Source organism: Acanthopagrus latus, chromosome 5 (genome assembly GCF_904848185.1).
Source record: "Acanthopagrus latus isolate v.2019 chromosome 5, fAcaLat1.1, whole genome shotgun sequence".
NCBI classification, from domain to species: Eukaryota; Metazoa; Chordata; class Actinopteri; order Spariformes; family Sparidae; genus Acanthopagrus; species Acanthopagrus latus.
In genome coordinates, this window is record NC_051043.1 from 5264708 (window position 1) to 5291247 (window position 26540).

At 43.4% G+C, this 26540-nt stretch overlaps 1 protein-coding gene across 4 annotated transcripts in view; it reads right to left on the minus strand.

Moving 5' to 3' along the window:
• Positions 1-19893, minus strand: part of lmx1bb (LIM homeobox transcription factor 1, beta b) — a 55411-nt gene extending 35518 nt beyond the window's left edge. The window contains exons 1-3 of one of the 4 annotated variants that reach the window (XM_037097032.1): positions 19407-19893; positions 17142-17264; positions 16418-16604 (exon numbers count right to left, since the gene is read on the minus strand). In XM_037097032.1, the coding sequence (XP_036952927.1) occupies positions 16418-16604; positions 17142-17211 (257 nt within the window). In that variant the 5' untranslated portion in view covers positions 17212-17264; positions 19407-19893. Of the gene's footprint in view, positions 1-16417; positions 16605-17141; positions 17955-18327; positions 18656-19406 lie in introns of those variants that run through there. The other 3 variants (XM_037097033.1, XM_037097031.1, XM_037097030.1) reach the window with 3 other exon arrangements.
• Between the last annotated feature and the right edge of the window lie 6647 nt (positions 19894-26540).

Sequence of the window (26540 nt, forward strand, 5' to 3'; positions counted from 1 at the left end):
ACTTATCCTTTAAAATCAGATGAGCACGGAGACAATACACACATTCAGCGTACGAATGTGGAAACAGCCTTCTCGTGTCAACATCATTCTCCACGGCGAGGCTCAACCATTCAACTGCAGGAACACGGAGAAAAACACATTTTGACTGGAGGGGGACCATGTGTCTGTGTGACTAAGTTAGTAACTAAGTTAATAAAATCACCACAAACCCTCATGTTTTGGCTTGCAAATTTCAACTCTGATGTCACCCTAGACCATAAAGAACATCACATTATTCTATTTCAAGCTCGCATAACTACAACCGGGGTCCACATTTGACCAGATAAATCAGAATCGGTGCTACTTTTTCTAAGATAGTGATGATTTTTGGATATATTCTCGAGCACACACTCAGACCCTGCATGTCTGAGCATACATACAAACACCCAAACCACCCGTGAACGCTCACTCGCTGCCAGTGATGTTTCTGTGAGCAGGAGACCACAGGAATTGTTTATCACTGCGGATCAGAGTCGCTAATCAGAAGCAGGCTGTTTCTTCTTGAACCTGTGCGAGGTCGAGATGTTTCCTCATCCCACACTGAGACATGCCACGGCATGACCCACCCCTCTCCTCCTCCTCCTCCTCCTCCTCCTCCCCTCGAGTACCTCGGCAGCCCTGGTCCCAGCTCCACATCCAAAGGGACACTCTGTGATGTTCTGCTATCCCAGCGAAACAAACATCCACCCTGTGGGGTAGCAGAACGCAGGGAACCGTGCCTGACTCGAGACAAATGTTCCCTTTCGTTCTGGTTTATTTATCCCACTCTTAATCTTAATAATTAGCAGATAATGCATATTCTTTTCCACTCTTCTTTCATACTCAAGCATATCAAAGAGGCAAATGAATAATTATGGTAAATAAGAAATTAAAAAAAAAAGAGAGAGAGAAACCAGAGAGAAGGGAATGAAATGTGATTGCTAGGCAAAGTAAGAGTTTCCATTAGCATTTGCCCAAGTACCATTAAATGTTATGGGCACATCAAGGCCCACAGAGCATGTTGGTCGGCACAGTGGGAGTATGACATCTTACACTGTGCAGGGCCTCATTCTGGACCACGCAGACGGCTTCAAAAGAACTTTAACCGTCAGGAAAAACAGTCTGAGGGACTAAACCACGCGGCAACAGCACCGCTCCCTACGAGATAAATGTTGAACTGACTTACCCTTCGGGAGAACACAGCGCCTGATGTATTAGAGTTAGTTACGCAACATTTCTTTGACATAAACAACAACAAGGTGATGGTAATATCCAGGAGAGGCCAGACGCTGCTAACGGAGAGAAACAGGCCGGCTCGCGCAGGAATAACGATCCGGAGCCGAGGCGCCGCGATGCAAGTGATGGAGCTCTGTTGCCCATGAGGGATGTTTCAGAGCCACTCGAACGGCTTGTCAGTGCAGTTTATTACTTCCTTGAAATATCTGTAAAAGAGGAACCATTGAGCAAAAGAAAACTGTTTAAGAGCTCGGGGTGTAAATCTCTTTTAATGCTGCTGATCCCCACGTTAGTGCCGCTTCCACAAACCGCTCGCTGTTTCTCCTTCCCTACGGTTCCCTCATTACGCATCGTCTGAGAGAAATGGCTAACTTTTCACTTCGCCTTCTCAAATATTGCAAACTATAAGCGGTTTTCTAAGCTATACTGTAGCTGCAGGGGCTGCGTCTGCCAAGAGTCTGTCGCTTGTACTTAGCCCCCCCCCCCCGCCCCCCAACCCCCTCTTTTATTTCTGTGGCTGTTGGTTTGGAGAAACCATGTCACACAGCCAAAGTTGTGACACACAGAGGCATGCTGTTGTAGTATAAACTCGATATGGATATTTGCGATACCACAAGAACATCTAGCAGCAGATTCTGGCGGCTACTGGATGCCTGTGTTTTTCTGCGTGCGTTTCCCTCCAGCAAGGATAGATTTTGACAAGAGTCCTGCAGCCCTCCACGTCTCCCCCAGGTTAGGTTAGTTCCTGGTGGGATGTTTTTGTGCGGAGAGGCCACCTCTCTTTCTTATCTTCCTGTCATCTCTGTGGGACGGCGGGGCACGACTCCTTCTCTGGCTCCAGAACCGCAGGCTTCCCCTGGACACCAAACCGCTGCTCCACACTCGACGTGCTCTTTGAGAGGGTGGTTGTTTAGGGTGTGTCAGAGCTTATTAGCGCCAGAATGTGTGAAAAAACCAGAGCTGGGTCAAACTGTATTTGCAAAATAGGCTTTTATGGGTTGTTTCGCTCGTCTTAAGTGCCAGCAGCGCCGGGGTTTACCACATGAGGCAGAGCGGGTGGACTGTGTATTTGGACAATCACAAGCAAGTATGTGAATGTTAATTTGGTCTTTTTTTACCTAACGCTATCTGAATTCTTTCTGATTTGGTAAACCACATCTCACTGCTATTTAGAGATGAATTAAATGTACAACTCTAAACAAAATTCACACAGTCATTCTTCTGCCATTATTTTTCAGAGGGACTTAGCTTGAGAGCGTAAATATCAAGTTTCCACCACTCAAACCACTGGTTCCCCACATTTTCTTTCTTTTTTTTTTCTTTTTGTCGGATGCACTCGCACAGAAATCAGATGAACTCTTGAGCATTTTAATTGCCCTCATGTTCTAAAAGTGCTTTGAATGGATTCTCAACTGGATATTGTTCAAATGAAACAAAAGTTAAGGATATTCTGCATTTTTTAGATTATTGTTGTGAGTCAATTAATGTATGTAATGTAACACTAGGGTTCATTCTTTTGTCTGTTGTCAACACTGTTGTAACCAACACACAAAACTGGTTACATGTCACAGGCCCATCAACACTCCTTGTTTTATGAGTGGAAGCTTAAAGTAGCAGAAAACATAAACTTCAGAGTACAGTGTTAAATTGTACTTACTGGCAGTCTGTCAGTGGTTATTCTAGATTTTGATACACAAGATTCAATATCTTACTGTAAGTGTGTATCGTGTCCTATCTATCTCTTTCATTACTCATGATTGGTATCAGCTTTGAAATGACCGTATCAGTCAATTCATATCGACAGTGGACATATGAGTGGATGTTACAATATTTGTTTCAGACTATTGAACTCTCATTGTTTAGGTTGGTTTGCTTAAGTTAGTGCATCCACCTGGAGAAGCAGAAGATGGACATTTCAGGCCATCAGCATTTTCGATTCTTCACATATTGGTTTTAGCTAGAGCTGCAATAATTAATGTCAACTATTAATTAAATATTGTGATGATTTATTCATCTGCTTACGTTATTTTATTTTTAAAAAAGGAAAAAGAAAATAAATTCCAGCTTCTCAAATGTGAATATTTGATAGTTTCTTTGCTCCTCCATGACAATGAAGTGAACATCTTTGGGTTGTGGACAAGATATTTGTCATCTGACGCTTCGAGAAACATGGATAAAGATGCTTTATCTTTTTCTGACATTTATAGAACAAAAAACAAATAGATTAATCCCAAAAAATAATCAACAGTTTAACTGAGAGCCTCACTTTTAGCTGGGACTGTTTCAAGCGCTCAGCCATTAGTTTGCATGCACTCCTAGTTGCAAAATGTTGTGTTCAATTTTGGTAGCTGACTCGCGTGATTTCAATGATATCAAACTTTGGCTTCTCCACAATTTTCCACCTGATAACGGCAGATGTACCACATGGATATAAGAACCCTTAATAAAGACTCAACACCTAATCCTGCTAACATCCACGCAAACAGAAGTATACATAGTCAAGAGGAGATTTGACGATTTAAAAAAAGGAGACAGAAAGACAGGCAGCAGAACTCGTTCCTGTCCACGAGTTGCGGTGAGGCTAAAGCCTATAATAAAATCATGAATGGCAGCGTGTGTGTTGATAGTCCCTCACATAGACATACTTGTGGGCGACAAGAAAAACACGCGCTGCGGCACTGAACCTGCATGCAGCCTGCAGAATGTTAATAAGGATTATGGTTAATGCACTTATAATATTCATCGCAGAGGCCAAGCGTGTTTTGCCGCTCTCTTTGAAGGGGCAGCGGCTTCTGCCAAGCAACACCAGCTCTCGTGTTTATGTTGTGTGGCAAAAAAAAAAAAAAGTGTCTCCGTGTCAAATTTAACTAAAGCGGCTTGAACACATCGGAACCTCTCGGGAGGAGCGCATAGAAAAATTCCTCCTCTGTCAGAGCGAACAAGGCTGTAATAATTTCTCGAACATGTAAGCCGGTGAGGAGATGCTGATGCCAGAGAGCGTGCTGTGACCCGGCCGACCCTGCGCCTGCTGCCTGGCCTCTGGTTAGTGTAAGCAGCATCCAGCTGAACGCTACCAGAGGCCTTCATGTGTGTATGTGATGTTTCCAAGGAGAGATGGGCCAATTAATCTGATTATAGTCGCAAATCCTTCGACATGTGTAAGCCTGTCTGCAAGCATGTGCGCGACAGATGTGTGTCCGTGTGTGTGTGTGTGTGTAAGCATGTATGTACCTGTGTGTATCAGATAATGCAGCCCGCGTACACAAAATCGGAATCTTGGGAGGATGAAAATCTAACACGAGTGATGTTTTTTTTTGTAAAATCTACGTTAAATAACAAAAAAAGGTTGCACGGGAGCTGTAACTGTATGCAAATACACACTGTGGGTGAGTGGTCACTCCTCGGAAGTCAGAGAGTGACAGTTAAAACTACCTGAAATGAAATACAGGGTGAAATAGTAAACCATCTGTCAAAGCTTTCGTGGTCTGTTTAAAAACACAACACCCGAGCACTTAAGGGTTTTAAACAGCCCCTTTTCATTGGCATGGCTATGAATATGCCTATTCTGAGGGCGATCCTTTCATTTTCAAGCCAGGGATGTGAGTCAGTCGCAGCTCGGCCGGCGTGTGTTTGTGCCACTGACTGCAGCGTGCGCTGAGGGGCGGGAGGAAGTGGAACGAGGAGCTGACAGACAGGGCCAGATACTGCACTTCCACCACAGGCCAATCCCCAGCTAACCCCTGTGCTGACAGCCAGGATGTAGCACTCATCCACAGGCCACAGCCCAGGCTCTGGGGCCCAGGAAAAGGAGAGCAAGGAGAGCAGGGAGCGGGCCGGTCTGCTGATGATAGAGGTGGGGGGGTGGGCGGAGGGGAGGCGGCTGGTGGTTTGGGTGGCACGCACCGCTCTCAGCCTCCAGAGCAGCACGACCAAGAGGAGAATCCACAGACTGTGTCGCCTGCCAACAGCATGTCCAATGCTTGGCTGAGTGACAGACCAAATTCACACACACACACACACACACACACACACACACACACACACACACACACACACACACACACACACACACACAGACACACACAAAGGGGCACGCAACACACACATGCGAGCACGTTCACACAGGAATGTGAAAAAAAAACCCCGATTAAATAAAAGCTAAGCTGGAACCTATAAGATACCAGGAGATAAACGTGCTGGAGTACGAAACTGTGAAAACACAGACACGAAGACACGTTCACACCGCAAACACTCAAGTTCTTCCCGAACCCAGATTTTCTGGTTACTTTACAGATTAAAGTGTAAAAGTGAGACGGTCCAACATAGACATAACAGATGACGCTGTCGTTGTGTTTTCACTGACAGAGTGCTATTACTGACAGCATAAGTCATGTGAAACATTCATCTCGAAAATTGCTTAGGCATAACCAACATTTTGTGTAGTTTAACCCCCCGAGCCAGATGTAATTGATAACATGACCTCATCAAACCTTCACTTCGCTGATATTTGTTGCGAGTCTTAGAAGAAGCGGAGACTGCGGTTCAATAAATAACGCGGTCCGAGTCGGTGCTTCGCAGGAGCACAGCGGAGTGATGAAGGTTGAGAGGCCACCGGTGACCCCGGCTGCACGCTGCGAGAGGGCTCCGCTCAGAGCCAGAGCTGTCTCTCCAGCTGGGATCACAACACAACTTTGGAGCTCTGGTTTCAGAGCGCGACTCCGGCCCGGGGCTGGCGCTCCCCTGTGAGGCCGGGCCTGCAGGGCCAACCTTAAGGCAGACAGACACCCTGGGGGTCAGTCAACCCACCCACTCTCAGGAGGAGGCAGCGACAGGCATGGAAGCCAAAGAATGATTGCGGCAGCCTCAGACCACAGCTTTGATTTTCTAAATGCTGAGTTTGGGTTTGCATCAAGCCTCAGCCTACTACAGCTATTTCTGTTCAGTGGGGTTTCCATTGAACTGGCCCCAGAGGCAGACTCTCTGCATAAATAATGTGCTATGAGGCCATGAGGTTGAATCAAAAAATACTATCAGCTGGAGGAGAAAATTTGGATGAATAGAGCAAACAACTCAGCCTTCACCTGCAGCAACGCATTTTTCTTATCAAGGCAACCGGATAGAAATCTCCATCCAGAGAGCACTGCGAAATCACATAAGCACAGAAAACACTTTGAAAAATCTTTATGTTTTATCCCCTTATCCATCCCTCTCAGAGACACCAGATCATTTTGCAGCGTTCAGGAGGCTCGGAATTTCCCGGGAAGACGTATTGTGGAAGCTTTCTGGGAAATATTAATATCCAGCCAGCAGAGGAAAGGTAAGAGAGAGGAGAAGGGATCGGGGGTTTACAGCAGGGGGGTGAGGTACAGACGATCAGTATCATGGCATGGTACCTGATGATTAAATGCCTCTTCTGTTGCAACCCTTTCCAACCCCCTGTGCACAGTTTGGTCTACTGTTTGCCACCTTTTTTTATGCAGGGCGTAATGTCTGTGTTACAGCTGTCTTCAGAGACCATTACGGTGGTGGTGGTGGTGGTGGTGGTGGGTGTATCTGTGTATCTGTGAGAGTCCAAGATGGGCACTCATCTCCTCCGCGCACACACTCCCCTGTCATCACGGCTGCACTGCAGATTCTCCACATCTGCAATGCCTTACACTGCTTAGCCCCGCTCTTACCGAGCCCCCATCATCTCTGCCTCCCTCCCACGTCTCCACTCCCCCATCAGGATCATCCAAATATTTCCCCTCGCTGCTTTTTGAAGCTTCCATGGGTCACGGGACCTCATGCACAAATCATGCTGGCTTGCCGTGGGGGGGCCGGTCAGAGAGGACGGGAGTGAGTCAGACGCATGGAAACCCAATCCGCACTGTTTTCATACGGGGCTGTTTTTCTTGCCAAGACAGCCATCACCAATCAGCGGCTGGTCCTAAACAGCGAGTTTAGGGAGCTCACGCCGTAGATGCCGGTTCCTGGCAGCTGATTTCAGCCATATTCCCCAGCCACACCAGGGGAAGAGACAGAGAGTAAATTCAGAGAGCCTGACAGCCTGCAACGGTTTAACATGAGGGTTAGCCCCAAATACATAGCTCTGGGTTTATGTTGATGGATGGATAACCAAATGCGTCTCATTGTTTGCAATAAAACATAGATGTTAGTTTTTACACTGTGACACCACACTTGCTATGGTGCTGAATTATGATCTGCTGCGAGAGAGGCCTGACAAATGCCAGCCACCGAATTTGGATCTTGTATTTTTTTTTCGAGATGCAAGGGGAGGAAATAACAAAGTCAAACAAACAGGGATAATAAAAGAATCAAGTCAGCTCTACAGTGTGTGGGCACAGGAGGTTCAATAACTAATGCAGAATCTTCATAACAGAGAATATTGGACGGGCCCTTGAAGCAGGCCGGTAAACAGGACAGACAGAGAGGGATGAGTCAGTGCATTTTCCCGTACGTGGGCAATCCCCCCCGCCGGGTAGACAAAAGTCCCATACCTCCCAACACTCCTGATTTTCGCAGGAGTCCCCCCTTCATAAACCCTTTCTCCCACAGCACTCCCGACTTGTAATTTCTCCTGTTAATCTCCTGAATGCAGTGGTGAGCGTGAGGAGGGGTACAACAATTCACTTCCTCTTATTTTACAGCCTAAAGGCATGAAGCCTGCCCGGGTAGGTAAAATACAAATTCTCACTCTTTTTTTCAATCAAATCGTGCCATCGTCAATTCATTACGGACACATATCAGCAGACCTTCATGGTCAAAGTTGTCAACTCGTGCATTGAGTAGTATGCCAGAAATCAGTCCAGCTAAAAGTTGATTTCTGTAGCTGCAGGTGTCAGGCCCAGTGTTTCTCATACATAGGCTCCACCTAGCTTCAGTGTAATATGAACAGATTGGAACCACAACACCATGTCAGCGAGTCTCGCCCGACGCTGGGTGACACTGAAGAGAGAGGACCTGCTGCCGGACAGCAAAACATGGAACTCAGAAGAATCAGAGAAAACATGATGTTACTCAACCGCTGTCAAATCAGAACATAACATCCTGTACTTTGTTGTCGGTATGTGCAGTTTCAGGTCTTGACTCTGCTGGGGCCACAGGCAAAAATTCCCAGGGAGCCCCTCCAACAGCATTCATCACCACGATGTTATAAATTATCTGACACCAACAGAAAATGCGCCTTTCTCAAACATAAAATAAAAACCAGGAAGTTAACCACATCCTATACAATGCTGAGTTGCATCAGAGATTAACCGGTTGTAGAGGTTATGTTAAATATGTTTGTTTACATTATATGAAAATATTCAACACGGTATCAGTCCCAACTCGCCCAGTTTGGCAGCTTGGTCAGCAGCCTTAAGCTTCAAGATGATCCACCTTCCCCTCTAGCTTCAGTTTGCATAATATTCAGCATGTGGTTAAAATTTGAAAAATAAAGCATGTCAACTAACAGTTCATGTATTATAATGTAGAATGACTTTTTGGACTGTTATAAATGTGAAAATGATGCAGTTTGGTTAGGTTTAGGTACCAAATGTACTTGGTCAGGTTAAGGAAAAGATCAAACCTTGGGCTAAAATAGCTACATTCAATCATGTAAATCCCACACTGAAAATTCCGTCATATCTGCAATATGGGAATGGGCAGATATATTTTTAAGTAATAGGTAAAAATTACGATAAGCGTGAACAATTCCTAAAAAAAACCATCTGACCATCTCAATGACTTCAGGTCAGCATTTTTGAGTCGAGGTTGATTTTCAGTTGAGACCTCTAGATCCCTGAACTGAAGAGCCCAGAGCCAAGAACAGCCGGTCTGACCCCCCTCCTGGCACTGTGGTATTACCCTACACCATAACTGTACATCGCCGGCCCCTTATGGACCAAAAACAGTTAGTGATAAACCGTTATTTGACTAGTTAATTATTGAACTTCTCCGTCACACGTCGCGCTGTCACCAGTAAATTCTCCACCTGTGGGAAACACTGCAGTGTGGACCTTCCCTCCCACCTGCAGAGCACACCAGCTCAGGGTGAGAGGAGATGCTGGGCAGGAATCTGGAAGTGCTGGTTAAAGTAATCACATTGGTTTCACTGCATCTGATCTGCAGTCTAACAGACTTCCAAACAGTTGAATGAGTAAATAAAGTGCCCCAGGGGACTCCCGCTGCAGATGGATTACCACAAGGGTGCACACACAAAAGGAGCCGAAGCCCCACAACCCGATGTGAGCCGCAGACAAAAGCCTAGCGTTGGACCTCGACCAGGGAACCGGCAAACTTTATTAATCTCATCCTAGATTGAACCTCCTGCTACTGCAGTCCATGCAGGCCGATCGCATGCTCCGCCGTGGGCAGGTACGCACTCGGTAAAATGACTGCGTGACTGGACGCGGAAGTAGGTGAACATATGCACATGTAAATGAGGCGGCGTATCTCTGACTGTGTGCATGTGCTTGAGCAAACATTTCAACATACTGTAGATGCACAAATGCCTGCCCGTGTGCGCATGAGTGTGTATGCGTCCGCTCGAGTGCATAGACCACATAAGATGAGTCTCATGCTCACTTGGCTGTGGAGGCCGGGTCTGGAGGGGACTAAGGGCCGTGGCATTCTGCAGCCCCATCCCACCCCGGCCCCATTCTTCCCCCTTTTCTGGGCCTGACACAAATAAAAGGATTAGGAGCCCCCGTTTCCGTCAGACCCTCCATTCAAGACAAAGCTCCGACCAGCTTAGTGTCACACTTAATGATAAAAGTGCAAATCTCTGTCAGTCACTTTGGGCAGGAATACCGGTATTTGGGGGCTAATCTCATTTGATGAAGATTAAAAGGGGTAAAAAAAAAAAAAGAAGAAGAAGAAGAAAAAAAAAAACAACAGACAGACAAAAAACAGACAAAGAAACGTGTTTTCCCGCATGTACAAAAATCTATACTGCCTGGAGTCTGGACGTGCAGCAGCTACGATGAGGTGCTGAGATGTGTCTTTAAACTGCAGGGAGAGTGAATGTGAGGCAGTGTGAGGAGCTTAGATTAGAGACAAAGAAAGAAAGGAGCAGAGAGAGGAAGCAAGTGTACACACACACACACACACACACACACACACACACACACACATGCGCCCACACCCTCTCCAAAACCTGGGGTGTATGTAGACAAACACACAGCTCTGCCCATTCCCATGTAGAGCTAGAATGTGTGACGTGAGTGTGAGAGTAAGCCTTGGGCACACAACAGTCTGAATGCAGCACTTGCCACTATGATGCCAGTCCTCTCTAGTGTATCTGTGAAAAGCCTACGTGTTGGAAAAACATTCCAGAGTGGGATCACATATACACAGTTGGGGCCAGCAGCGATACTGCGAGCCAGCAACAGAGGCCATGTCTCAATTTCTCATGCACGTTCGACCAGGCTGCCTGGAGAAACAAGTGCGGGCCACCTCCAAACTGTGGCAGCGCAAGGAGACAAAACACGTCCGAGGCGTAATTAAAAAAGTCCTGAGAAATAATAGTTTAAATGCCACACTTTCCCTGATGGACCGTAAATGATATTCGAAATGAACTGTTTGAGCACAGTCACGTAAAAAAAACAAAAAAACAACAACAACAACAACAAAAAATCATTCCTCTGATTTAAACATGTAATCTGGCAAATTGACACAGAAAACATTTGCTGAGTGTGTGTATTCCTCGGCTGCCTGCTTCAAGGAGCCTATAACGGTATTTTGCAGATTTAGCCAAAATCTAATTTGTAAATTGCATTTAATGGTTTGTGGTAGCCTTCCTTTTTGTTATGAAGAGTTGTCATGCTGTGAAAATAAACCTGAAGGCCCGAGGACTCGGAGCCAGTAATGAAAATCAGGACGCTGCCGAGCAGAGGCTTTCGCTCTCCACCGTCACTGATTAGCATTCCCGATTGACTGACATGTCCCACTGGCTGCCTAACAGCCGGCTTTAGGAGATGAGGTTAAATTGTGGCTACCAACAAATTGCATGCTTGAGTTCCTCTGCACCCCTCTGCTATCATCCAGTGTAATGTGAGCACACCAGGCAGATCCCTCCGCAGATCCTTCTCCTCCCCTGCACTCCGGCTCCCCCACACAAAGCCACAGAGACCTCGCTTCACATCCCTCGCCACCAGTCTGGCCTCTAAAGTGGTGATGGGCATTACCGTGGCTGAGCCTCTGTGGCTTCCCATAGCGTCCTGCAAAGCGCTTTGTGTTCCAACTGCTGCTACGTACACAATACACGCCAGTATGCCTAATGCCCACCCCATCCTCCGTCTATGCACACAAACACACAAACACTCTGCACCCACTCATTTGTAGTAAAACCCAGTAGAAGGTAAGGCGGCATCACCTGATTTCATAAAATGATACTGAAGATTTACGGGCCGGCATCAGGGAAAAACATTCGAACAGCAGACTGCTGAGGCTTTTATAGATATGGTCGGTGTAAAAATTTATAGCGGCACTATTATATAAACACAAGAGCTCTTGTAAAATGATATGCTTGAATCAAATATTTATCACTCAGAGAGCTATTTGTGGGAACCGGAAAGAAAAAAAAAAAAAAAAAAAAAAAAAAACAGTCCACGATGTAGCTGGCGATGCAAATAAATACGGCTCCAACAGGTCCTTCATTTAATGGGTCTAAATGTGTTGGGAGGGGGGCAGTTAGCAAACCATGAGATGACAGATGATGCATCCTAGTATGCTGCAGGGACAGGCCGAGCCATGTTGACATAAAACCCAATACTTCCTTACAGAGGAACGGGGCCAGCTTCAGCTAGCTCCTCGCCGAGCACTAAAAAATCCCAGCAAGCTGAAGCAATATTATCCGGCTTAGTGTTTCTAACATTAGATTTGTCTCTCTGTAGAGGTCCTCTTTTATTTACCCAAGAGCAGTGGCTAAAGATGCATTTTTATATCCTTTTTAGGGCGAATGAAAAAAAAAAAAAAATAGGGAAAAAGAAAAGGAAAGTATAGCTGAAAGTTCTTTGCACATGCACCCACAGATCAGAGCTGCTGCTGCTGAAATACCTCAGCAGGATTGAGGACACTCTTTAATTAACTGCAAACCTACCCAGCTGGGTTGACAACACAAAGTACATCCTAGTTTTTTTTGTTTTGTTTTGTTTTGGTTTTTTTTTTCTTTTTCCTGTGGTGCATATGAGTGTTCACAAAGTGCCAGGCCACGCGGGAGTGTCCTAGAGTGAGTAAAACACACACTCTGTGAGCTAACACAGAAAGCCAGCCGTCAGCATCTCTCCTCCGGCACACACACACACACTCACACACACACACACACACACACACACACACACACACACACACACACACACACACACACTACCGCAGCGTCCCAAGCACAGCTAATTAAAAAACAACAATTTCACAGGAGGGCACTCCAAACAGTTCTAAAAAGCAGCTCTCAGCACACCGGGGGATCGTCCAGCATACATGGGAGGTGAGACAGGTTCCCGGAGCTCGGCTTTTATGGCTTCATCACTGCCCTGTTTTTCTACAACTCGTAGTACCGTGACCTAAATTTCATTTTTGCTTACAGCACGCAAATGAGATAATTTGGAGGGGGGGAGAAAAAAATCTGTATGTATTTGGATGGGTTACAAATGAAACATTCTAAAATAACATTTTGCTGGACAGTAAAACTTTATAGAGAAAAAAAAAAAGTGGGGGGGGGGGGGAATCCACTCTGGAATGTTTTTTATGCATCGGCAGCATGACCCAAAAAGTCGGCAGCGTGGTGTGTAATATAGTTAATGTTATGTTTTGTAGATGGAGCCCATTGGCAGTTTTCTAACAAGGCAGTCCATTACAGGGGTGTTGTCCAACACTCGGGTCAGTGATAGGCCTTATTACACGGCTCCCTTCAAAGCATCTGCTCGGTTAGAGGAAAAGGTCTCCCTGGGGAAAAGATCTCCCTCTTTCTAATGATGTATAATTGACCTCCAAAACACCGGGGCACAACAAACTCTCTCGGGGTGGTGTAATTCCACTCTACCTTTTACATACCGCCCCTCTCGTTCAAGCTTGTTCCTCCTCTACGGCGATGGCTGCTGTCCAACTGACAGCTCTGCGTTTTTTCCTTCAGTCTTTTAATTTTTTTTTTCATCAAGATTGTCCTGAAATATTCTCTCAAAAAAAAAAAAAAAAAAAAAAGGCAGCGCCGTATTACCACGTCCAGACTCTTCTAGGATATATTTAATTGTATTCTCCCCTCTGGATATCATACTTCACATCTGTGCATTAGATTTTTTTTTTTTTTGTTCTCCCTCGAACCGTCAAAAAATATCACGGATTCACCTCGAGTCAAGGCCGAGGACGCGGGTCAGCTGCGCGGCATGAAAAGAGGCAAACGTATGGGATAATGGCTAATAAAATCCAATCTTGTTACTATATAACTGCGCTGTATGGAGCGGGATGTGCTGAACAGCGTTGGTGGGAGTTTTAATAACACAGTACACAATTGTTTTCCCTCGTCTGCACTTAAACCTGTTCCAAAGGTGCCAAAAAGGACTGCTTGCCAATTCCTTGATTTATTATAGCAAGTGAGAGCTGATTACGGGGCATGAATCAGTTGCTGTAGGAATGTAATTAGGCACGAAGACCTCTGTAAGGCGAGGAGCTCTCCTCGCAGCCCAGAGCAGTTTGTGGGCTGACAAATGCATCTTAAATGGGTGTCATAAAAGTCAAAAAGGTGCCAATTACATCTTTAAGTATCCCATCAATGCAAATGGAATAAACAAGGGTGGGGGGGGGGGATGGTCTGCATGATAGACGGACCCTCCAGCTAGTGTTTAACCTGGGAGGGAGGGGCAAAAAAAAAAAAAAAGAAGAAGAAGACACATATATATGAAAAAAAGTGGGTGAGGAATTAAAAGATGTGATGAATAACAGCGTGTGAGAGCAGGACGTGGCCCAGCAGGTTGTTGTGTTTGGCCGGGTCGGTCGGATTCGCCACACAAGCTCAACGTAGCCGAAAGGAAGAAGGGAAACGGTCAGACGGACACCAAATATGGTGCTTCAGAAGCACGGCAGAAACAAAATGCCAGGAAGGAGCATTATTCGGAAGCAAAACAGATCTTGTCTCCCTGTGTTTATGTCTGACTTCTTCCATTCACACACACACACACACACACACACAGAAAAAGACAAAAAAGAAAGAAAAGAAAGAAAAACTACAAGTGGATAAGAAGAAGAGGAAGAAGCAGGAGAAAGAGATCCTTCTCCTGGCCGGGCTGTCTCAGTTTTCCAGCCACCTCTGAGCCGTGACGCCGTGACTCCGGTCTCCCATAGTTACTGCTATGAATTTGCTATTGTTATCAGCCGACTACACTCCTGTCCCAAAGCTGGATGAATGGCACGCATGGCAATACATGTAACTCTTTGTTGCCTCGCAAAGGTGTCTAGCAGAGAGCCATAATGTCCCGGTAATCGAAGTAGAATTGTTAAAAAGGCCGCGCACAAAAAGCTGAAAATTTAGTGACAAGCATGAAAAGCGCTCATGCGATGAGAAACACACACAGGGCACCCCGGGGTCCTCCCGGGGCCAAACGGCAACCCCTCAGCATTGTTGTTGCTTCTCCTCTCCGTGTTTACCTCAGCACATATCTGCTGCGTTTATGTGATAATTCAATAATTCAATTTACTCATTTATCTCGCTCAAGAGCTGATGGCTGACACTCTACTTCCTGTCAGACTGGATTTACAATGTAAAACTTTAATGCAATTCACTTTGAAAACAATGAGCACGACGGGGGGGAAATTCTTCTACTGCTCTGATCACAATTTACACTAGCACTTTTATATTTGTAGTAAATAAAATATTTATCATGCCGTTTTTTTAACGTGTTGTTTTGCTTTAAATTTAACAGAGCAAATGATCAAATGAACAGTGTGGGTTGAATCACAGAAGCCTGCAGCTGTGAACACACTCCAGCGTTTAAACACGTTTTCAAACTGTGAAATTCACCATTTTTAAAATTGTGACCGTGTTATTTTGGGGTGTTTTGGGGGGCGCGTGAGTCGCGCCTGCGCACATGCTTGAACGTACAATTATTTTTTCATTCCAATCTGCATTTACATTACTACGTGTTTAGCTCGCAGGTACGGTATAAAAAGCGCAGACAGATTTTTATTATTATTATTATAATTCTCAAATACATTAAATGGTTAAAAAAAAAATCTCATTTCCAATGCAGTTACATTAAATAGCCTAAAATTAAACAGAATTTAAAAAACAGTTTGAAATAAAATAATACAACTTTTACGGGTCGTATAAATATCGCTTATTTTATTTTATCTATTTATTCATCCAGTGCATCAGAATTTCAAAATAAAAGATCATGAGCTGATCGGAAAAAATAAATGTGCCCTGCGCTGTGAGCTCTGTGAAGAAACCTGAGTGAAATGTGACTTTTCCATACTTTGAGTGCATGTGAGGCGGCTGGTGCTGATGGGGGAAGGCCACACGGTGCACACCAGGAAACAACATGACAGAGACCGAGAGGAAGAATAAAAACCGAGACTGGCCGCCTGCACATTCTCGGGCCTGCACATCTTTTTTTTGTTCGGAGACTTAAATGTGGAAAAAAAAAAAAAAAAAAAAAAAAAAAAAAGAAGAAGAAGAAGAAAGAAAGAAAGAAAGAAAAAAAGTCGTGGGCCACTGTGACATTAATGAAGCGAACATGACCGCGAACATCAGCGTCCTCTTTCCATTCCTCTGATTCATCACCGCATTTATTGTTCTGACCAAGCATGCGGCTCTCGTTTAGTTCCACTCGCTCGCCCTTCATTCATTTGTTTTTGTTTTTGTTTTTTTTAAAATGTATTTCTATAATTTCAAAGGAAGCAGATCAACCTTCTGCAGAAGCGGGAGGTTGGTGGAAGTCAAACCACGATGATGGCAGATATTTCTTTGCGCGTGAATTAAATATTGTTAAAATTCAAACAAAAATTCCCACAACGTCAGTGACCTGTTCACTGTATTTCTGAGGCGAACACGAGACCTCCACCGCCAGCCAAACACACCACAATGTCCTTTTTTTTTTTTCTTTTTTTTTTTTTTTTAAATCAGTGCACACCAACCAAAGCGACCTGAGGAAGAGCAGAGAAAGAAAAAAAAACAATCCGTGCTTACTGTTGGTAGTCGTGTTTGCAGTAAAGTTTCCTTTCTCTGAAGTAGCAGCTGGTGGTGAGCGGCTGTTGACACACGGTGCACTGCAAACACTCCTCGTGCCATGAGGAGTCGTTGACCCTCATCAGGAAGCGGTCGGAGATGGGACGCTGGCATCCTTCACACACGGATGGATGATGACAGTCAGAGCCTGGAATAAAAAACGGAAGGAGAGAGAAGGCCTGAATGAACCAAGGACTGTAAAAGTAAAATAAAAAATAAAAACCATCCTGTAAAGGCCTGCACTCAAGAAAATCAATTCAAGTGCTCGGCGTTAATGAGTCAAATGATAATCAAAACAGGTTGGTTTCAGTGGATGAATTAGATATTTTCTCGCCAACACGGCCTGCAGATCACACCACCCATACAGCCTCCCTACGCTCAGGGTGGATTTTCCTCACAGTCACACCAGAATAAAAACCGCTCGTTCCAACATCATTTCTCTCTCAATCTATCTACGCTTAAATGTGAACTTTTCCTCGTTTTTTCCCCTCTTTTTTTGGCGATCCTGTGCGCATCAAGAAAAAAAACAAAAAAAACAAAACAAAAAAAAACAAAAAAAAAAAAGCAGCAGCGGGCATGCATCCGCAGTAATGGCATCCAGACAGGGAGACGAGTCTGCTGTCTGACCCGTGCGCACAGTTCAGCGGTAATTTGCTGATTTATAGAGTAACAGAAGAGGACTCACCGAGCATGACTCCCAGCGTGGCCTGTCCCGATCGCAGGGGATGATCTTCGATTTTTATGCCGTCCAGCATGATGCACGTCTCGGGCTGTTCTCCCGCGGAGAGGCGCTCCAGTGACACCAGACCTGTTGCAATATCCATAAGAATACGGTCAGACCGGGCGAGAAAAATCCCGCGGGCGCACGCTGAGCTCGATGGTCGGAGCGAAGAACCTGTTGAAAACCGCTTTCGAGTTCCGTGTGACACACACACACACACACAAACACACACACACGCACTCGCGTTGCCTGCAAAGCTCGGGAGGAGGAACAAAAAAAAAAAAGAGAAAATGTGCTTAAGTGGAGGAGATCTAAGAGGAAGACGGCTCTGATGCGCGCAGTGGTTACAGAGTTACAAGGCAGGCTACACAAAATCCGCGACGCGTCAGAAGAGGACAGAAAGCACACAGTAAAGGTGGGAAAGTCTCTGAACAGTCACCTGTTAGGATCTCAACACCGAGGGGGCTTTATCTTCGCGTCCGCAAGCCGACGGGAGAGTTTTCTTCACGGGATAACGCTTCAGTCAAGGATGAAGAACAGCGAGACAAACTTGACAACAAATCCCCATTCAAAAAAAGAGAAGGAACACAGGAGAGCGTGTGTTGATCGGATGTCCAGGCAGTAACTCTTCTTCTTTTTCTTCTTCTTCTTCTTTTTTTTTGGAGTTAACGCAGACGGTCGGTCGGTCGGTCGGTCGGTCGGTTGGTTGTGCCCCTGTCGCTGCAAAAGTCTGAGATCGAGATTGAAGCGAAGTGGATCCTCCCACTCCTGCATGCATGGCTACACTTTTTTTTTTTTTCATTCCCCCCATTCACTGCCATTGGGATGCTATTGGAGCAGAGTACAGTGCGCTGCACACAGTCCAATAACAACACACACACACACAGTCACAGAAGTGTAGAAAGAGAAAAATGATATTTTTACGCATGGAGGCTGGATGGGCACAGAGACAACAGAGCTGTAATATTAATAATGGTGATAACAACAACAACAACAACAATATAATAATAATAATAATAATAATAATAATAATAATAATAATAATAATAATAATAATAATATACTCCAATTTCTTTTTTGCGAATTTCTATAATAATGTCTTCTCAGGGTTTTTTTTTTTACTTTTTTTTTTTATTTTATTTTTTTTTACCTCTGTTATTTTTGGAGATGAATGAAAGGCGCACTCTACATATTCCTGTTGAGTTATTGTTATTATTCTCGTGCTGTTCCTCTCGGTGGTGATGAGACTGATGAGCATCACGTGCCAGGCTCTGCTCTGCTCTTTGTGTATTGTTTCCAGTGGAAGCTGCTGTCTCCTTTCAGCTGATGCACCTGGCGATGAGCGGCGATAAGGGCGCTGCGTCCTGCACCGAGGAGGGCCACACCGAGCCGCGGCCCTCCGGTCAAGAGCAGAGACAATAAATAAAAATAGTAGCAACAGTGTATTTATGGATTTATTTATTTATTTTTGGAGGGGTGGGGGGGCAGGGACAGCAGCTTTACTCCAGAGGAAAATAAACCCAATCTGAATAGTTGGAAATACCATGATTGTGAACATATCTATGTGTCGCTCGAGGCTGTTTTTGGCCCTACAGAGTTTTTTTTTTTTTTTTTTTTTTTTTTTTGCACTTGAACACAACTCGGGGTGTGATGTGCGCATTGCTTTATCAAGACGCGATCAAGACGTTTCGGAAGGCGCGTAGGGGCCGCTCGCATGCACCGGGGCCTGTCTCCAACTGCTAATGGGATTGTGAGCCGCTCCTCGCGTCGCGCTGCGTGAGAGGCTCATTGTTATCTCTGGACAACATCTCGCGCGTTCAGGCAGGAGGAGGAGGAGGAGGATGATGCGGGGAGAGGTGGACACATGGAGGAAAACGTTACTGTGCACTGTCACATGCTCTGATCAGCTCAGGTGGAATTTATTACAACTAGAAAACAGAAAGAAAGAAAGAAAGAAAGGGAAAAAAACAGCTTCCTGCTCAATTGAAGAAAATGTAGACATGATGGAAAACGTAATAATAATAATAGTAATAATAATAGTAATAATAATAGTAATAGTAATAATAATTGCTGCACGTTATATTATAATAAAATAAGTCATATATATATATATATATTTTTTTTTTTTTACACAAAGCTATTTTTTGAAAGCAAAAAAAAAACAAACGAACAAAAAAAGTAGATCCCAAATGTTCCTGCGTCACGATCCATCAGCACCGCGGTGTTTACCTCCACGTCCGCGGGCCTGCAGCTGCGCGTTGTTCCCGGTGTCCTTTGTGAGGCATCAAGGCGATGACCTGTAGCCCAGATTGGAAAACAGAGAGCGGACTGTTGGCGTTGCCCTCTGCCGTTCACAGGGAGAACAGCCGCGGCCGTCACTGTGAGGGATCCAGATGGGAGGGGAGTCGAACACACTGCACTGCACTTTCACACAACTGTCGCATTCCTTTTTGCCAGCCATCAGGGCGTCACACGCACGTTTAAAAGCAGAGATGGGTGCGTTATAAATACTGAAGCTTTTTATATTTTTTCGTAAAAAGTCACGTTTATTATTAATATTATTACTATTTTCTGCTGGAATCAGTCCAGTCATGAAGTCATGATGTCCCTCCTCCCTTCCTTCTCCCTCCTCAGCGCCTCCTAACAGCGTGGGGTCAATCACCTTCTCGCAGCATATTGGATTATCTGAGCAGCATTATGAGCTATACAATACAATCAATACATTTTTAGAAACATATATAAAGCCCGTGTTATCCCCCTTCTCCTCCTCCTCCCTCCTCCTCCTCCAATCACTCCGCAGTTATCGGCCTGGTCACTTGTGCGAATGAGGACATCAAACATTCATTCAATAAATCAATCCGCCAACTTTTTTAGCCGGCGGTGTTTTAATGAGCCTTCTGCGTACGTGCGTGCGTGCGTGCGTGACAGGCCCTCCCTTCTCGCCTTCCACGAAGGCAGCAGGTGTGCAGCACGCACAAAGCTCCCCCTAAAACTTTAGCAATTGACTTTTAAAGTGCGCAGAAGTTGTTGCATCCATCGGAAAACAAAAAAAGAAAGGTAAGAGAGAGATGATTATACAGCGGGGCTGCATTCCTGCAGGCTCTCTGGTCTGCTGCGATTTCGATTAGCGAGCATGAGGAGGACTGTGGATGTTGAGGCAGGATCACACGCGCTGAATGCAGAAGTAGGGAGAAAGTGATTGAGGGGGGGAAGCGAAAAATATGTCTGAGCGGGAGGAAAACAAAACAAAATAAAAAGTTTAAAAACAGCGAGAATCTGTGTGGGGTTTGGTGCAGAGAGATCCAAGTCGAGAGATTTGATCAGAGCGCAACGTTTCTTATTGGTTGTTTGTTTTGTTTGCATTAAGAAATAAGACAACGAAAGAGAAATTGACTAATCACAATAATAAGTGCATATTACGTCATCACATCTATTGAAATAAGCGTGTCATTAATGTGAGTCTGTACTCTAAAGAAGATCTAAACGACGCCAGTTCCACAAAATCAACGAATATCAACGAAAACAAACAGACGTAGCAGGTTCACGACTTCGTTGGATCCAAATCTCGGCCCGAACAAACGCGTCACCCAGATTATGATGCAGGTATCAACGTATGGACAATTTGTCTACTTTAATTACATTAACATCACGCTGTTTATAAGCCACGCAGGATCCATTCATCGTCCAACCCAGCCGGAGAATAACTCACGGCAGCCCAGACTGCGTCAGGCCGCGGGCCCGCAGGCTCATCACACCGTTTGGAAACGACTTAAAATAATCACCCCTGCGTAAAAAAGAAGAAAAAAATACATTGAATGCGCGTGCTGCAATTAAAACCCTGCATCTGCGTCACGTTGTTTTATTTTATTTCACTTACAATACTTGAAACGTGAACATTTTTTATTTATTTATTTTTAATTACGCATCGACCAAAACGCACCGACGAGCATTTTAAAAGCGTAAGCGAGAGGGGGAACAGGAGGAGGAAGACATAATGGCTCCCTAAATTGCACGACTGGAGGACTTTGATAGTTAACTCACTTTGATCTTTTAATGAGTCTCTCTAAGCTCTCCATGATGCTCTTTTTTTAAAGAAAGAAAAAAAAAGAAAAGCTCGAATGAAAGAAAGGAAAAACAGAGGCAGGCTTCTTTAATTTGTCTGCATCCTGAAATGAGGCTGACACTGCAGCAGCAGCAGCAGCAGCAGCAGTCTGATGCTAAATACAGTGCTGACACAACCTGAGCCTGCTGCTTCACACTGGACGTTTCTCTCTGTCAAGTCTTCAACTGTGGCTGGAGTCCCCGAACCCGCCGAGCCGAGCTGAGCTGAGCCGAGCCGAGCTGAGCTGAGCTGAGCTGAGCCGAGCCGAGCCGAGCTGAGCTGAGCTGAGCCGAGCTGAGCTGAGCCGAGCCTGGAGGTTTTTTTGTTTTGTTTTGTTTTGGGTTTTTTTGCATTGCGACGACCCGACCGTCATTTAAACCTGCATCTGCTGGCTTCTTCCTGTTTTCCGCAGTTTTTTTTTTAAGTGGCTTTAAGAAAAAAAAAAAAGATTGTTTCGCTCTGATTTCACCCAGCGAGCTAACAGCTGTGATAACAAAATCAGGTACGACAGAGAGGGCCCCGCAGGCCCGAGGGCCCCTGAATACTAAAGCAGCCAATAACTACTCGTTCTGATTTCACTATTTTTTTTTTTTTAATTTTTAATTTGAGTCGCAAACTGGCTCCGTTTGATTTTGTATAATTTCTAGATTTCCTGTAATCTCTTCTTCACATGCACTACATGCTTCATTTCGCGGAGGCACAGCCGGATAAACAGAATAATTATTTACATCACATCCCCTTCCTGCCTTTCACTCCCTCACTCACTCACATTTCTCTGCTCTCGTTCGCCCGAACAACATTTTACTGAGACAGGCCAAAAAAAAAAAAAAAATGATACTGCTGGATAATCCCAACTCCCAGGAGGATTAAGCCAAAGTATAATACAGCTCTGTCAACCCGTGGCTAGATTTGTTTATGTTATGATTTATTGGATTCAGCCTTTCTCTTTCTTTCTTTCCTTTTTTTTTCTTTCTTTTTTTTTTTCCACTGACAAATTTATTGAGTTCCTGACAGATGGCCTGACAGAGCCCGGTGTGACAGCCAGCTGACATACAAGTCTGAAATGTGAGTCTGAAAATTGTTTGGCTGCATTTGTGTGGTTCTTTAAAAAAAGAAAAATACCAAGCAAAACTGAGCTGAGATTTCAATTAAAAGTCAACTCTATAATAATTTGGTCATAATCTCAACCTGCTATACATGATATAATGCTGCTAAATACACATTCAGTGATACAAATAGTTATACCTGCAGTTACAATCATAACTGATATAATCTAAAGAAAGCATTACCAAACCATTCTTTTTTTAAATTGAAAATCATAATGCAGGTAATTTGGTAGATTTATTTATATCAATATGGCCTTAAAATAATATCCATAAATTGTTCAGCTGTATCGAGTTGCACAATACAGATCTCAGTTAGGGGCGTCTCGATATTCGCGATAACAGCGATATTGGGGAATGTATAATTGACATTGTGTTGATGATACACATATGATACGATCTTGTGAGTAATCCCAGGAAAAGATGTTAGGCTGAGTGTGTCTTTTGTTCATGAGGTCATTTGGTCTCCTGTTCGCGAGCATTTGAGTGTAATTGTTCTGTTGGCACACATACGGGTGCAAACTCTCCCTCCATCACCCTGTACTCACATTCTGTGGGTAATTAATTTGTCTAAAAAGAGACAAATACGTGTTTTATCACGAAATTTATATTGATATAAATATTGCGATAAAATTGTTGTTGTGAGTTTCTAAATGATACCTATGTGGTGGAAAACCGGTACGGTGACAGCCCTCATGTCGACATTCTAGAATCTCCTCAAAAGTGCTGGATAAATACTAGGACTGCGCGACAACATCAAATATCACATTATTTTGGACCAACCCCCGATATCAGTATTGTGAAAATGTTGTAGGAATGACTATTGGTTCCTCCACAAAATATTAAAGGGGTACTACGTCACAATACGCTGCAAGTTGCACGTATCAGTCAATCATCTACTGGCCACGTGAGGAGATTTTAACGTGACGTGAAAAATGAGACTTCCTCCCGTCTCTGTCGGTCGCCTGTCAGTCTGTGGACGGTTTGCTCAATGCTGCCGGACTGTGGATCTCTTTGTGAAGGGCTTTTTGTTAGTTTTTTCCACGACAGTCCAAAAGGATGTGACTTTACGCAATGTTCTCAAGTGCCTCCTCTCAGCGCCCCTCTCAAGAGAGCGAGAGCAGCTGAGCATAAGTTTAGAAATGGAGCCTGCTATAACATGAAGCAACCACCGGCTTCCAGCACAACACGGTGGTTCCACGGAGCTCCTTTAACACCATGATAAATCTCCTGATAAATAGTCATCAATATGTGGACAGAGTGACTGAGAGGGTAAAGGCAAATATCAGAACATGTAGACCAGCATGGTACATTCAAAAAATGACATCACTTAAAGCCTTTACAAAAGCAGGAACAGACAACACTATATGTGTGTGTGTGTGTGTGTGTGTGTGTGTGTGTGTGTGTGTGTGTCTAGCCCTGAGCTGAGTTATGAATACCCAAGCAGTCACAGATGCAAAACTGCTGTTTAAAGTCCTCCAACCCATGTCTGCTAACTTTTTTTAATTTACATTCTTCAGTGTAATGATTAGGACTCTTACTGAGCATATACCGAGCAATCATATACACCACAATTGAATCAAAATCTCTGGAAAATCAAACAAGCTAGAAGATATTTTTGTTGACCTCATGTCCTCGCTCTAATACCAGCGTCAGCCTGTCCTCAGAGACACCGTGGTGTAGTTCTAGTGACGGAGCAGCTCCTCTGATGACAGCCATCCAGGATGAAGTCAGATTTATGCACCCAGTCCTCTGACTCAGTCTAAACACACGTATCACCTAACAGTTACATCCAATGCCTATATTACCTGAAGCCCCTCAAAGCGGCTATCTGAACTACAACATCGCCCCCTGCTGGACAAAAACAACCAGTACAACTTACTCTGCTCCTCCAGGGCAAAATCTCCCATATTAACTTACAGAGCAGGCTGATCTAAAACAAAGTAAACAGGTGCAGAATTACATGTATCTCAAATAAATAACATTTTATGTCTGTGTGGTAATACAAATTCATGTTATTTTGAGGTCAATTTGATCATTTATATTTGACTTTATGTTGTTTAATCCCTGTTAGAAAAATATTGTAAATTCAAAAAAAGTGTTATTTTATTTAATGTTTTAAAAGTATCTTAAGACAAACATTTAATGCAGGATTTCAGCCCATCTGTACTTCATATAGTTATTGTCCAGGTTGACTCCTCTGTAGTTTTGCTTTAAGTGAGGATAATAGCAGAACATTAATATAAACACGATTATATTTCAGGGGTAGAAATATGATATTTCTGTTACAGAAATATCACATTTCTACCCCTGAAATAAATATTAATTCATGATGTACATTAAAACTGGTACATAGAAACTCACCCAGTGTTGTCTCATCAGAGGAAAACACAAGCAAGAAATGTTCTCTTCAACCTATCAATCACAGTATTTTTACTTTAAAATGCCAAAAGATGTTACTTTACCATACAGAGGTTATATCAAATGTAACTTGAAAAAATGCTCCTTGTCAAATTATTGGTATTTTGACTTTTTGTGAGTTCTGTCCTCTCTTCTTTAATGCTGCTGATGTGACATAGTGATGTTTATTATCATGTTGTCCTTCTATTGCTCTTGTGCTGTGTTACAATTAGGCTTTTTTCTGTAGTGTTATAGAGTACAAAAACAGAATAATATATACTTACATTTTTGTTTCAAGTTTGCAGACCAAAGTATGTCAGTATGAACATTCATTATCATTTTTCCATTAATAACTTACAGTGGTTCAATGTTCTGTATCTGCATTGAACAACAATCATAAAGAATATTATACTCAAAGATACAATAAAATACACATTGTTATCTTGTAAACAAACACGACCATGTTTTCATTTTGTTAATTCAGTTAACATGTCAAAGTAACTGGCTGTACAGAAAAAAAAGAAATCTAAAAATATCATTTTATGTTTTGCAGTGTTGCTTTAAGTGCCTAAAATTCATACTTAGTAGTAAAAGCAACAAGGTAAAAGTGAAAGTCATCCATATGAATAGTACTTAAGTTAAAGTCTTAAAGTATCTGATTTTAAATGTACTTAAGTATCAATAGTACAAGTGAAAGTAAATTATACATATATTTACATGTATGTATATACTTTATACAGTGGGTTGACCAGTTATCGGCCTTGTCGATTATTGGATCCAATAATCCTCATCTTTAAAATTATCAGACTGAGTGTGTGTGTGTGTGTTTTTTTTTTATCTGATTGTTAAATAAATACATTTAAAAATGTGCAAATATGTCTCAAATTTGCAGCACGTAATTTACAAAATAACCAGTAACTAAAGCTATCAAATAAATATAGTGGGAGAAAAATACAACATAATAATACAGAGAAAATAGAAATACTCAAGTTAAGTAAAAGTATCCCAAAATTGTACTAAATACATACTTAGTAACATCCAAATCTGATTTTTGGTTATATTTTGTAATAATGGGCCATGTTTTAAATATATTTTCACTTCCGTAGACCAAAGGATGAAATAGAAAAAAATGAAATAACATATTTTTCATGTTATCATAATCAATTTGATACAATTTTCAGGGTATTATAACAATTCAAGTTAGTTTTTTTTCCCACAGTTTTTAGTGTAATGTAATGAAAACTAAAATGTAGTTTGAATGAGATCTGCATTGTGTCATATGATGATAATACAAAACAAATGAGTATGTCTCTTTTTTTTCAAGGGATTATTTTCAAAACATTTAAAAAAAAAAAAGTTTTTTCAAAGTTGGGTCACAGATGGCAACAGATGAAACATTATGAAAGCCAGCAATAACAAAATCCCTTCTACTCTGTGATGTGGGGATCTCCCCATCCCTTCTGTTTTCCTTCACACACAGGCGATGACCAAACAAGTCTCCATGTGAGCCTAAGCTGTTCAGACACACGAGGAATGACTTACTGCACGGTCATTTTCGACTAAATTACGCCGCGGTCTCCGAATGTCTGCAGGAGACACACGCCCACATGTATCTGTGACTCTCCAACTGTTGATGAGCGCCAAAAGAATCCTAAATCTCTCTCCAATGAGAGCCATTTAATATCCATCATGGAGGCGCTGAGTGCAGCGAGGACACAGAAACAAAACAAAAAGATATCTCGCAAAACTTTGGCTCGT